This window comes from Eimeria maxima, genomic scaffold, assembly GCF_000499605.1.
Source record: "Eimeria maxima Weybridge genomic scaffold, Emw_scaff16, whole genome shotgun sequence".
Lineage (NCBI taxonomy): Eukaryota > Apicomplexa > Conoidasida > Eucoccidiorida > Eimeriidae > Eimeria > Eimeria maxima.
The window spans coordinates 99,261-112,704 of NW_013563557.1; the positions used below are offsets into that span (position 1 = coordinate 99,261).

The 13,444-nt window shown below is 48.5% G+C and overlaps 3 protein-coding genes across 3 annotated transcripts; 2 read left to right on the forward strand and 1 right to left on the reverse strand.

The window, feature by feature from the left end:
- On the reverse strand, window positions 1–2,231 carry EMWEY_00003200 (4-alpha-glucanotransferase, putative; the record flags this gene model as incomplete). The annotated part of the gene is made up of 3 exons (XM_013477653.1): window positions 1–263; window positions 486–1,217; window positions 1,340–2,231. The coding sequence occupies 3 exons, from the start codon at window positions 2,229–2,231 to the stop codon at window positions 1–3; spliced, it is 1,887 nt and encodes a 628-aa protein (XP_013333107.1).
- A 4,851-nt stretch (window positions 2,232–7,082) lies between these two features.
- EMWEY_00003210 (hypothetical protein, conserved) lies at window positions 7,083–10,508 on the forward strand (the record flags this gene model as incomplete). The annotated part of the gene is made up of 1 exon (XM_013477654.1): window positions 7,083–10,508. One exon carries the CDS (start codon window positions 7,083–7,085, stop codon window positions 10,506–10,508), a length of 3,426 nt encoding a protein of 1,141 aa, XP_013333108.1.
- Window positions 10,509–11,989: 1,481 nt separating this feature from the next.
- Window positions 11,990–12,884, forward strand: EMWEY_00003220 (60S acidic ribosomal protein P1, putative; the record flags this gene model as incomplete). The annotated part of the gene is made up of 2 exons (XM_013477655.1): window positions 11,990–12,189; window positions 12,710–12,884. 2 exons carry the CDS (start codon window positions 11,990–11,992, stop codon window positions 12,882–12,884), a joined length of 375 nt encoding a protein of 124 aa, XP_013333109.1.
- Window positions 12,885–13,444: the final 560 nt, after the last annotated feature.

Consider the following 13,444-nt stretch of genomic DNA (forward strand, 5'->3'; position numbering starts at 1 on the left):
CTACTCGGATGTAATGGATCTATTTGACAGAATGAGCATTTCGCGGAGGGGATTCAGGTTTCCCGGAGCATAGAGAGGCTCCAGGCTGTTGAGTTTCCAGCTCCAGTTTTTCGGACTGTCGACGCCTGGAAGGTTAAACCGAGCTCGGTCGTCAAGGCCTAATATGTCTTGGACTGGGAGGATGACCAGGTTCGCAACACTGAGAAGTGCCAAGTGGGTTAGGACCCTGTGCGGTGCAAAGTTTGGAGATTCTTCGCTCAAGCCTAAACACATGCCCATCGAACAAATATAAAGACCACTCCCACAAGCATATTTCTGTGGGAATTCCTGTATGTCAACGGGAAGGACATGCTGTCGTTCTCCTAGCGCTTATTGCCTGTTTTGGGAAAGCCTTTTTTAGAGGGTCGGCAGGCCGTCCCGGGCATTCTTTTAATGTCTTGGCCCTTTAATGCAGAAGTATATTAGCATTAGCATAGAGTTCTCACCAAGATAGCTCAAAAGATGCTTCTTCTCTTCAGCAGAAGCTGCTTTCCACCAGGATTGTGAAGTCGAATTGTCGTGAGTCCCAGTATACACTACACAGTCTCGCGTGTGATTGTACGGAAGATGCTCGCAGCGTAAGCCCTTTTCTTTGTCTGCCCACGCGAATTGCATTACGCGCATGCTAAATATGCTGTACTTATCCCTAAGAGCCACGATCTCAGGGGTAATGAAGCCCAGGTCTTCTGCTATTAGCAAGGGTGCGGGTTGAGATGGCTCGCCTCCCCCTGGCATCCCAAAGGAATGCGGCGCCCCAGAGTTCTTCTTCAGCGGTTTCGATTTAGAAGCAGCGTGCTTGCTGATAATGTTGGCAAGTCGTTTCTTTATTGTTGGCGGCTTTGTGTGCTTGCTCAGTGCCTCCGAGTAAGCTGTCGCAACATTTACTCTGGGATTTTCCCAGCCCATGTTCTTGAATATTCCGTCGAAGAGCTTCGTACCAGGCCCCTGCACCCATTCCCCATTCCTAGCGCTTTTATACTGTACAGCGAAGTCATACGGGACCCTCCAGTAAGATTCAAATCCACGAAAATGATCAAGTCGACATGCGTCAAACTTCTCAAAACTCTTTGCAAGACGGCGAGTCCACCAGCTAAAATTTGTGCGCTCATGGGCTTCCCATGCATATACAGGATGCCCCCAAAGTTGCCCTTCTGCGCTAAAATAGTCGGGCGGAACGCCTGCATCGCAGGCACTGAACAGCACACTCGGAGTCACGAGTACTGCTGTAGCTCTGTTTGTACATCATCCATAGTGTTAATAATAGTGGAGTCATCTGTTAGCAATCTACCGGCCCCCTCACCCGAAACGTAGAGCGGCTTGTTCGTTGTACTATCCATCTGAAACATCTCGGAGTTGCTCCATGCATCGCTAGAGTGCATGTTGACATAAAAGGCTATATCACCCATGATTTTAATCCCGTTCTTGTTGGCCTGACGACGCAGCTGGCTCCACTGTTGAGAAAGGATAAACTGCACGAAACGGTGGAATTGTGGTAGCAGCTGCTCAATTGGTCCTGCAGTTTTTTGTTCAGAGGAGTTCTGGTCTGGCTTTAGCAACTCAAGGCTCTGCAATAATGACTCATTCTTTTGAAGGCTTTTATATGACCGAAATTCCTCTGGCCATTCAAGCCATGAGGAGGCCTGGGGATGCCTTGCCTGTATGGCTTCAAATAGCACATACCCATCCAGCCAAAATTTGTTGGACTTGCAGAATTCTTCGTATTCTTCTGTAGGGGCCTTTCTAATAAATGCGTTGTACGCAATGGCTAGCAATTCATCCTTGTAGCCCTTGGCTACATGGTAATCAACAAAGTCACAGCATTCAACCGTATCTTGAGAGGAGCATTCTGCTCTAAGGGCTTTCCTCTCCTCTTGCTTTGCCTGCCATTTGGTCACCAACTGGCTTACTTCTTCTACTGTGACAAGACCGAGAGATACTAAACCAGCAGGACAAACCAGCAAAGGATTCAGGGCGAAGGAACTTGTGCTCAAATATGGACAACCGGGCTGAGACTGCGAATAGGTGCAAGGTCCAACGGGTAGTACTTGCCAGTAAGAAAATCCGGCTTCCTTGAGGTACGCTAGGAACGGCTCAGCGCTTTCCCCGAAGTCGCCGACAATGCCGCATTTGCTAGGCAGAGAAGTTAAGTGGAGTAAGACCCCTGCATTACGGCCTTCGTACATAAAATCCATCTTCGGACCTTAATGTTCGCTGATAAGTAGTGTGTATAACCCAGTTTGTCCTCCCGAAGTAACGATACAGAACAACTAACCTGAGGTCACTACCGAGAGTCGCCTTGAAGGATGTTCATTCTGTTGATTCCAATGAGTAACGTTTTTGTTTTCTCGACTCTTTTACAGAACAAAGCCTCCAGCATGGCACTGCATCTCACAGGAAGCCCCACCTTGTGCTCGCAGCGAGACACTGCGGGACTGTATGCGGGACAGTGAGCAAAAGAACACACAAGTTTTGCAAACTTCAAAAAAAATGGCGAAAGCAAAATTAGCTAATGTCCAGCTGTAACCGCGAGGTCCAACGTAGCACCGTTCGAGATTGCTGTCGCTGCATAAAATCACTCCTTGGCAGAAGCCGCAAGTTTGGTATAACTCTCAGCATGCATGATCTATGCAAGAATTTACCAACTGAGAAGGCAGAACAGACCATTACAGATAAAGTTCATCTGCAGAGTATTCACGCATAAGAAGTTTGGGTGGTAAGTGGGGAGCGCTATGCCCGCCACACAACCAGTTGACTGGTTCGAAGCATTAATGTACTCTCCATGCAGGAATTCCCACCAAAATTACTGATCATAACTGGAGTGAAATTTAATGTTTTTAGCGTTTCGTTCTTTTGCACTTCTAATCAATTAACGGACATACACTCTGTATTGAGAGGAGCTAGTCAGTGATTCAGTAACCGAAGAAAACGATAGTATGAGAGTCCTCAGGCACGGATCTGTGAATGCCTTCACATACACTACCTTCCAACTACTTAGCAGCCATTTCTTGGGTGCGTTTTTTCGTGTAGAAACCATGAAGCTCCTGTGCAGTACCGTTGCTGCTACGAATGGTTGAATAGGGAGAACGTAAGATACTCTACAGAACGGTGCATCAGAGTGAATATATCGGCTCTGGGGTTTAATGTGTAGAAACGCTATATGAATAACCGTCTGAAGGTTTCGCACGGTCCTGGGTGAATTTCTGGCGTTTACTGCAAGCCGGTGTATCTAGAAATAAAATGATGCGTGGGAGGGTTGATGCGCCGGAAGACGGTTACATAAGCAACGCGCACACAGAGCCGTAGACAGTCCGCGAGCTCAGTGCAGGCAAAAGTAAGTGTAGAGACCTTTGTTCCCCTGGAAGTCACACTTCAGTTGAAGTACACACTGACACAAACTGTTTTGTACCATTCCCTTGGCATGAAAGTGTATTAGCCTGCCACACTATGCCTCTAGGGCATAGTGCCGCAGGTTACTGCATTTTCATTGCAAAGTTGCGGACTGTGATTGTGACTGAGCAGGTAGGCGGTGGACCTCGTTATGCACAACCACATTAGAATAACAGTGTGGTGCATGCTCTGTGTGAGCAACTCTTTGCTCCTAGCGTAACTGGAATTAATGAGTGCCTTACCAGGATTGCATGGCAGAAACATGCAACTTCCCACAGTCGATGGTTATAGAAAGGCACAGGAAGGGAAACAGTCCTGGACGCGCAATCGAATCACTGAGGACTAAGAGAAGATGGTTTGGAAGCATCCGCCTCTTCCGAATTGCATGCTGGTACATGAGGCTACGTGGAACATATCAGTTCTTGGTCAGCTGCAGCCAATTGAGGTATGCTTGATCAGAGTGGGGTTCTGGGTCTCCAGCTACGACTATAGCTAATTATGATGTGCATAATCAGAGTAGCTCATGCGTTGCCAACTACGATTATGTTCCCAGTCGCTCCATTACCTCTAGCAGAAGACGGTGTGGGAGACATGCCTGCTGCTTGAAAGGCACAAAGGGTAAGACCCTTGGAGATGGTTTTATTCACACCCCGCACCAGGCTACTTTTGTCTACATAGACCTTCTACTGTTTTTTGCAAAACACACCTTGTCAGCCCAATTATCAGTTGTTCAGGGGTGTCTGGAAAGGTGCAGGAAGAGCATCACCCTTGATCAGCCACCTGACAGACTGCCAGCGTCCAGACATGCGCCTTGAGTCGTGACCAGGGGGGACGACGTAGCTAACTGCACAAGTGCTGCTGGGCAGGCAGATCTTCCGGTCTTCTGCATAGAATGAGCTTATTTACATTGTTAAACGAAAAATGAGTCGAAGAATGGACAGCTTCACTTCAGGTAGGGTACTATCAACAACAAGCTGACGTAGTGACTTGTTCGTTTTGGGGGCTATCCAGAGAAAAAGGAGAGGCCGGATATGGCGAAAATAAGCATGATGGCTAAACGAATCAGCCCCACCATGATCAAGTTTCGAGTTCAGTTAAGCTCGTTTTAGCAGTCAACATTTGCTAGCGCTACCGAGAACAGGAAGCGGAATGGGGCTATCACCGGAAAACACAGCGGGAAGGTACCTGTTTATTCAAAGGCACAATGCCTGAGATCGCGCTCAGCCGGTGGCAAACCTGACCCGAAGGCCGGTATAATTTTAGGAGTAAAATGAGGCTGTAATTCGGAAGTAGGTCGTATTCCGATAGCGAGCGACTTTTACGTTGGGGAAGATAACCATTACACAGTTTTTGGTATGCTGTGGTTCATTGGTCGGATGGCTCTCTTGCTGCCTTCACATGACGGTATTGAACAGTGTTGCCGGAAAAGCATAAGAGGACGCGCCTATAAGCGGTCGCAAGAGCATTTGCATCCTCAATACTGAGAGGACCGCAGTCTGTTTTCCACGAGGAAAGGAACGCGGATGCACCAATGCAGTGATACCAGAGCAATTGCTGTTGTACACAGTTCAAATGGCCGCTACAAACCGATGGACAGTACTGTTGTGCTGCATTGGGCTGTCCACCGTCAAGGGCTGAATGTACTACTAACAGCTACACAGGCTGTCGTCGTTGTATTTTTAAATTTTGTCACCTCGAAATACCAGAGCGAGGACCAAGCCTTTCCGAAGATGTTTCCCGCTATTCTTTCCGTAGAAGGGCCCCCATAAACCATTATTGGCTTCCACAACAGAAGGTCAGCCGGAACCCCCTGATGCATATGCAACAGTAGCGATTGTTGCTGCTGGGGGAGGGCCAGTAACAATGGAACCACGAGCTGTAGCGGGAGGAGCTGCTGGGGCACCTGCTGCAGCATGACACTGTCTCAGCAGCCCATCAGCATTGCAGGTAAGCTACACTAGGGTCTGTGACGTGGCATTGACGAGCTGCAGACAAATACGAAAGGGGTAGGAACATGTGGGTGCGGCAGAGGGGAGAGGATCGGCCAGGCTCTACTTCTTTCAGGTCCAAAACAGGAATGCTAAACACTGCATGTAGTGAGCAAAGAAGGCAATATATAATAATTACGATCAAGCATAAGGAGACTAGCAGAGACAAACTGCAAACTGGTTGCAGCCAAACGGCCTACGGCCCGGTAGCCGTGGCGCCGAATTATGGGCACGTATACCACGGACGCAAAGACCGAGCCTTTTCTCCACAGTGCCAAGGGAACATCAAGATTCAAGGGGAAGCCAGCTGCTCATGAGGAACTCCCTAGTTTATTGTCTCGATTGCTGTCGAGCCTGCGCCGCCGTTGCCTGCGGCTTTGGCCAATTTTCCCTCATGGCTCCATGCTTTGGACTGATCTAATTCCTACGGGAAATTCTGTTAGTTCTTTTCATGGTGTCTCCCCAAATTTGGCAGCGCCATGCTCCACGCAGCCGCAGCCCGCTGCAATGCTGCAAATGCTGCTAATGGCACCTCAGTTTCAGTCGAATCCATCAATAGTGTGTCAGCTACATGCTGGCCAGGCATATGTACTTGAGTACAAATATCAACTGTTGTTGACTGCGTTATATCCTACGCTAACAAGGTTCAAGCCAGCTGCACCCACATGTGTAGGCGGCAGCAACCCACTTGACAACCGGACCGACCACAGCTCCACTTAGCTCCAGTCGGTAGCATTAAAACTCACTTTTCTATCACACACAGTAAGCTTAGGTTTGTATGTGAAAAAGATGCATACACTAGTATATTGCTGTGTCTCCTATGACACCATTGGGGCTGGCACCAACAGGGGGTTGCACACAGGAACAGAACGCGTTTTCCCAATGTACGGGAGTTGCTGATCCCTTTCACCAGGACCATTATTAAGTGGGGATGCTTTTTCAGAGGAATAGCCTGCTGCAATTTGAGCACGTGTGTTGTACGTAGTACGTGCTGGATGCAAACGGGAAACAGTCCATTGGCCCACCTAAGCAAGGGCCAGCTAGCGTACGCCTGCTGTCCTTGTTGTATTGCATCTGTCATAGATGTTCTAGATATGCCTGCTAGTGAAAATTCTGGGCTATTCTTTTTAAACTAACGCCATGTTGCACGCTGAGTTGTAGATCCACTCGCGGCAGCGGCGCATCATCATCCGTCTTTTTTTTCTGTTCATCTTATCACCATTATTTTGGCTTGTCTAGAATATAGCCTTGTGAACATCGTATTCTTATTGATGTTGGAGTGTGGAAAGTGGCGATATCGGTGTTGGTACCGCAGGATGAAGCAGGAACCACTGCAGAATTGATTGTCGAGTTTGGCAATAAACATGCTTCTTCAAACACCCTCACCAGGTTCACTGCGTGCTTATCGTGTATGAGGGTAAATAGCTGGAGGAATCACGTGAAGCGGCGTTGTAGTTCTCTGTGTGTTGACTATAGTTGAATGAATCTCGAGACGTCGCAAAGCTGCCCGTGGTTGGTTAAGATGCGTTTAGAACTGGTTTGCTCTCTGCACGCGGAAAGAGGGTCTTGATCACCTTCATCCTATCTGAACACGTCCTCCCGTATACGCAGCCACTCAGTGAAGGCATAGGTAGCACGTGAAGAGTTCCCTACATTACCTGGAACGTGATGGAACAGGCTTCAGGGAAGGCTGCTGTGCCAGGCAGCAGTGAAAACAGGTTCTTACCGATGGCGTCAGCTACTGAGGCCTCCAGAAGGATGCTTTCTCTGTTGTCTCAGTCACAACTTCGACAGCAACTCGAATGTCAGGTGCGTTACTTCCTGTCGGGAAGGTTGTTGAATTGCGCAATTGAGCGGGAGAGTGTTTATGGATATGGAGGTGCAGATCAATGCGGAGAGGATGCGGAAAAGTCCAGGAAGAGTCTTGTTTTTAAGGCAACTCTCTCGCTTGTTCTTCTTTGGCTGAAGGCTCACGGCCTTGTTCACACAGCTGGAGTACTTTGTCCTGAGGCAGACATGCGGAACAGCGATGTACTGTCGCAAGAGGAGTGTCAGGCCGTTTTACAGTTACCAAAGGATCTTCTCAGAAGACCATCTACTCCCTGCGCCTCTTCAGCGCTTCAGTGGAATCTGCTCGACCGCTTGATACATGCTGCAAGCCAGCTCGGTGCAGGACAAGCAGCCAGCTTGCGAAGGAGCACAGATCCAGTGTTTGCAGCGAGATATAGAGCATCTAGTGCAGGCGAGAATCGTTGCCTCCCGAGTGATGGGGGGACCAGCTCTTCCTGCAGAAGTGGGCGGACTGACTGCATGCAACGAGCGAAGCGGGCGAAGGGGATCTCTTGCCCACCCAGAAGTGCTCGCAAGCAAAAAATCGAATCCGTGGTTTCTGAATCTGTCGACCCCCCATCTCGAAATTCCGGGGTGGCCGACACCAAGTGGGATGAATGGAGAGAGATGGCGCAGAACAAGATGCTAGTTTTGGAAGCCCACTTAAAAGGCCTTGAGCTGCGCGAGTCGTCAAAACGACTAGTTGCTGCCAGCGAGGACTCCCGGCATGCCTTGGACCAGCGCATTGCCACATTAGAAAGTGCATACGAAAAACGAATGCGGCAGCTAGAGAGAGCAGTAGACCGAGCAACAGGAAGTCAACAAGCACATGCATTCGAGTCGCAAATCACAGAGCATGAGGTAAGGAGCAAACTCGAGGCCCGCTTGGTCCAACAAAAGGAATTGGAGGCGCGGCTTGCTGAGCGTGAAACGAATTTGTCAAAAAGGGAACGTCTTTTGGATGATAGGGAAAGGGACTTGATGAGAGCAGCTCTACGTATTCAGAAGTATGACCTTTGTACAGAACAGAATGAAGCGAACATAATGCTCACACAGGAGCAGCCAAGCTTCCAATCTCAGCTTCCGCAAGCGCAGAGGCAGGTGAAAGGGCTAGGGGCTCAGCTAGATAGACAGGCGACTGAGTGTGTAAATTTCATGCAGCCTACAATGGAAGCGAAAAATGAAGGAGATATTGTCGCTTGCACAACGCATCTACCAGCGCAAAAGCCAATGGCTACTCATAGCAGTGCGCGCTCAGAGCATAATGCAGCAGTAGCTCTAAAACAGGCATACGACGGCCATGTTGCGCGTTTGACGGACGAGATTCAACGCAGCAATGACCGACTAAGAAGTAGGGATGCGGAGTTCAAGCTCCTCGTTGTGGAGCTTGAGTCCGCTCGACGCAAGAGTGCCGAAGCGCAGAGGCGTTTGAAGAAAATGCAAAAATTGTATGAAGCAGCAAGGGCGGCATGTGTTCAAAACAGGAAACTAGCATCGTCGATGTGCCTTTCGCTTAGCTGCATTGATTTTGCTGTGGAGCAGCCTGCTGAACTTGCGGATAGGGAAGTGCGTGACCCCGTTGGAGGAGAAAATGTGTCTCTGAATGCTTGCGGTCTACCGCATAGTGCAAGCAATGTTCCTGATTTGTTTAAGAGTGATCAGTCCCCTATTCAAGGGTACGGAATAAGCTTAAATGACCATCGGTGGATCTGTCTTAATGACGTTAACAACGGACCCCCTGAAGTAGAAATTCATGAACAAAATTGTTGGAACGCAGCATGCAATATGCAGGGACAACACCCCAAGTCAAGGAGTTATCAAACAACAGCGAATTTTGGAGACACCGCTTGCCCTGGCTTTCAGCAGAGCAATCTTGCTGGCTCCGAAGGGCAAGCGCTTAGCTCTCGTCTCCATTGTTTAAATACTGATTTAGAGAGACAGTCGCAACAGTTCATCCATACTCCAAACCCTGTAAACAGAATGCAGACTGTTTCGACAACACCTGAAGACCCTGGCCATACATGTTTCAACAGGAGCGAGCCAATGATGCCCTTGCGAGTTGGCCAAGAACGACACTTGAGAACAGGCACCCCCACTCCGACTGGAGAGGCTGGGGATTCAAACAGCAGTGCTGTGAGAGAAGAAGTATTCAAAGAAACAATTCGCACTTCCTGTTCTTCAGCTTCAATCATTTTTTCAAATTCCGCTTCCCACTTGCCACTCCCACGCGAAGCTCCTTCGGCTAGGCTTGACTTACATTGCGCTTCCCTGAAGGAAGAAGCTTCAGCGACTTTGCGCACAAACGAGCACACAAGGACTCCTGCGGTGGGTGCTGCTGTGGACCATCCCCCCGAACAACAACAGGAGCCACAACTTGACCCTAGCAGTGACAGTTCCAGCGGCAGTCTGTTGAAGGCCGAACAAGGAAGTGCATACCAAGCCGGGATGGAGTCTGAAGCAAATATAAATATAGGATTATCCGGCGACATGCAGCTGCTAGCTTCCCCTGAAGGCAGTGCAGGCCCTGTTACGCCGAATGCCCCCCTCAGTGGGCAAGACGTTCCACTTCCCCGCTCTTCTCCAAGAGAGATTTCAAATGTAGTTCCGTGCAGCGAGCCTGAAACAATAACAATAATGCGTCGGCAGTCTGTAGAAAGAATCCTAAGGCCTCCAGTCAAAGCAGACAATTCAGCTTATGGTGAAGGCCCTTCGACAACCATCGAGTATCACAACACTCTGAATGCTACGCAAGCTACACCAGCGAGGCAGGAGCAGGAGGTGGCAGGAACAAACCCACCATTTCCTCCACAAGTATACACTAGTGGTGGAGGAGAACCCACCGGGGCTACTCCACGCGGTTCCTCTGAATGCGAGATCCCCCGCATCTCAGTGGCCCCAGCAAGCACACCAATGGAGCGCTCGCAGGTGGTGGAGCACAAGGAAAATGAAGGTGCCAAAGGCTCGCGCCTGCAAAGCCCATGGGCCGAAGCTTCCATTGCTTCGTCGTTGCCAGAATCTCCTCAAGGCTTGTCCAATTTCCCTTCTCTTTCTTGCCCAGTGGCTGCCACCATTGAAGGCATTCCCTCGCCCACCCTGCGGAAATTAGACTACCGCGGAAGGTGGGCAGTTGCACAGAAAAAGTCTGATAATGCTAGAGGGGCTCCAGCATCGTCCTCTCCCTCAGAGCATGAATGGCTGGCTTGTGTATCCCCTACAGACCCAATCATTCACACGGACGAAGCAGAATGCCACGGCGGGGCATAGGCGCCGGCCCTGCACCAAAGTTCGCAGCACTGTAGGGATATTGTGTGAGTACAACTTTTTTGAACCTTTTCAGACATTGTGTGCGCCTTGCTGTAAAGCTGCGGAGCAACGGCTTGCATCGACAGCAGATGAGACATACCTTACAAAAGCTAAAAAGTACATTTTGTGAAAGGTTTCTAAATACACCTGAACACTTCAGCGGATACAATTCGAAGTTAGCCTTCCTGAGCTGCAAAGAAGGCGGCAGCAACATCAACATCTACCGCTTCCCAACAGTCAGGAGGGGGTCTTACCATATGAACACAGTGCCAAAAAAGACGGGTATGGAAGATGCGACTTAAAAGAGAAACTTTCCGCGTTTAATCCTGAGTTGAGCTCTACAGATAGTACTTGTTGCTAGACAGAAAATCGTGATGAAAGGTGAGCAAATGGCGGGCCTCCCTAGCCTCAGCGATTCGATGGGGACTTACAGGAGAGGTGTGATGTTGACAGCAGACTCCCTTCAGTGAACAGCTGTACATATAAATAAGTATGTAAGTAAATAAATAAACAAATAAGAAAATAAATATGCAGAGAGCATCGCTAGTGGGTAGAAATACAAAAGCATGTGGCGGAAAGCGAAAGGGAAACCCATTCTTATGAACGAAGACTCGCGCCTCCTGCCAATAGATGAACAATGGCAAAGGGAATGTAAAAACGCCGAATCCAGTAGTATTGTGTATCTTTTTACTTGATGAATAGTATTTTTAGACCCATATAATGGGAAAAAGCAAGGTAAGTGGCACTAAATATGCATTGCTGTTCTTTTCGCATTTGTAGGTACATTACTATCAGTATCACTTATAACTGAATAACGTTCCTCTAGATTACATATTCCTGCATTAGTAAATCCTAATATTTATAACTTAGCTTCTACATTACATGGTTTACGATCTAAAAGCTGGTTGTGGATGATTAACATAATTGAGTATTTCGTTTCTTTTGCAGCTCGTTGCGGTCCTACGAAAGGCTCATTCAGTGGATATTCAAAAGGTATTAAATTTTATTGAATATTCAGTCAAATATAACTACGAAATATATTTTTGTCTGCTGCCCTAATTAAGCACATAGATTGCAGCACATGGTGTTGCATACGGGGGTTACGGGAAACCCAATGGGTCGAGTGATTAACATAGTATGAATATATACCCATAATATTCACCTTTCTTTGCGTAATTTACTTTTATTATTAATTATTTTCTTTTTTTGATTCCATATATGCAGAGATATGTACATGGGGCTACTGCATGCACTGTAGGGTTTGTGGGGGCTGCGCATCGTTGCGGCCCCGCAGGCGTCATGCTGCTGCTGCTGTGGGTTTGCGCATGTATGGGGTCTTTGTGTTGCATTATTGAAGGGGAAAAAGAGTGAAAAGGAGGCGAAATTGGCGGGAACAAGTTTTTTATTGTTCTGTTGTTGTATATTTCGCTTTCGTATTGAAAATGGCGGCAGTCCCCACCTCCTCCCTTAGCGACAACCAGCGCCAAGAGCTGCTGTGTACCTACGCCGCTCTAGTTCTCTCTGATGAGGGAATGGAAATCTCCGCAGAAAATATTAAGAAACTTGTCACAGCAGCAGGAGGATCTGTTGAGCCCTACATGCCGGGTCTGTTTGCCCGCGCTCTCAGGAACCACAAAGTCGAGTAAGCAACTCCTCAGTAACTCTCTGTATATATATTGCTTCCTTAGCAATCTTCTTCTTCTTGCCTCTCCCTTGCATATCTTTTACTCTTTATTCATCTTTTTCTCTGCTTGCACACGAGAGAAAACAGCGGCAACGAAAGGACATCTGCTGCTGCTGTTGCTGCATGCATCCTGTGGGGTGGATGCAACAACATGAACTTTTGTCTTTATTTTGTCTGCTTAATTGTTTTATTATTTTTCTCCTTTTCTCTTTTCTCTTCGCTTGCCTCTCTGTTCCTCGGCGTAGTACCAAAGAGGCATGCTATCAAGGGGGCATGTGGGGCCCCGTGTTCTCCTTGCTGCAGCAAAGAAAGGGCTTGCTGCTGCTGTAAATCCTGCTGTTTTTGGTTCGCTTTACTCTACATGCATGCATGCGTGCATGCGTGCGCGTATGCATGCACCCACGCATGCATGGGTATATTCCTGTTGCAGCATATGCATCATGTATTGTGTGGTGTTGTATTGTATGTGTATTTGCAGGGACCTTATTGCTGGAGCAGGTTCTGCTGCTGTAGCAGCACCTGCAGCAGCAGCTGCTGCTGCCCCTGCTGCTGGTGGCTCTGCTGCACCTGCAGAGAAGGGAGGAAAGCCAGCAAAGCAGGAGGAGCCCGAGGAGGAGGAGGACGCCGATATGGGGTTCTCTCTCTTCGACTAAGTATGCATATAGGACACAGTTCACACGGCGACACTCGTGCAGCAGCAGCAGCAGCAGCAGCAATTGCAGCAGCAGCAGCCGTTGCAGCAACAGCAGCAACAGTTGCAGTAGCAGCAGCAGCAGCAGCTGCTGCTGCTGCTGCTGCTGCGGTGGAGAAACAACATATCCACCTGTTACTCAGAACAAGGGTGATGGGAACTGCAGCAGCAACAACTGGATTACCAATTGTTGTTGTTGCTGCTGTTGCAGCAGCAGAAACAGCAGCAGCAGCAGCAGCAGCAGCAGCTTGCCTCTGTCTTTAATAAATATACTTTGCTGCTGCTAAATAACTGCAGCGAGTTTAGCTCAGGTGTACTGAGAGTTAAACATTTTAATTATTTCCTGCGGTCCTTTATTTACTAGCTAGCTAGCTAGCTAGCTAGCTGGCTAGCTAGATAGCTGGCTAGCTAGATAGCTGGCTAGCTAGCTAGCTAGCTAGATAGATAGATGGATAGTTAGCTAGCTGCAACTAGCCACCTAGCTAGGGTTTACGTATAAACAGGATAAACCCTAAACCCTAA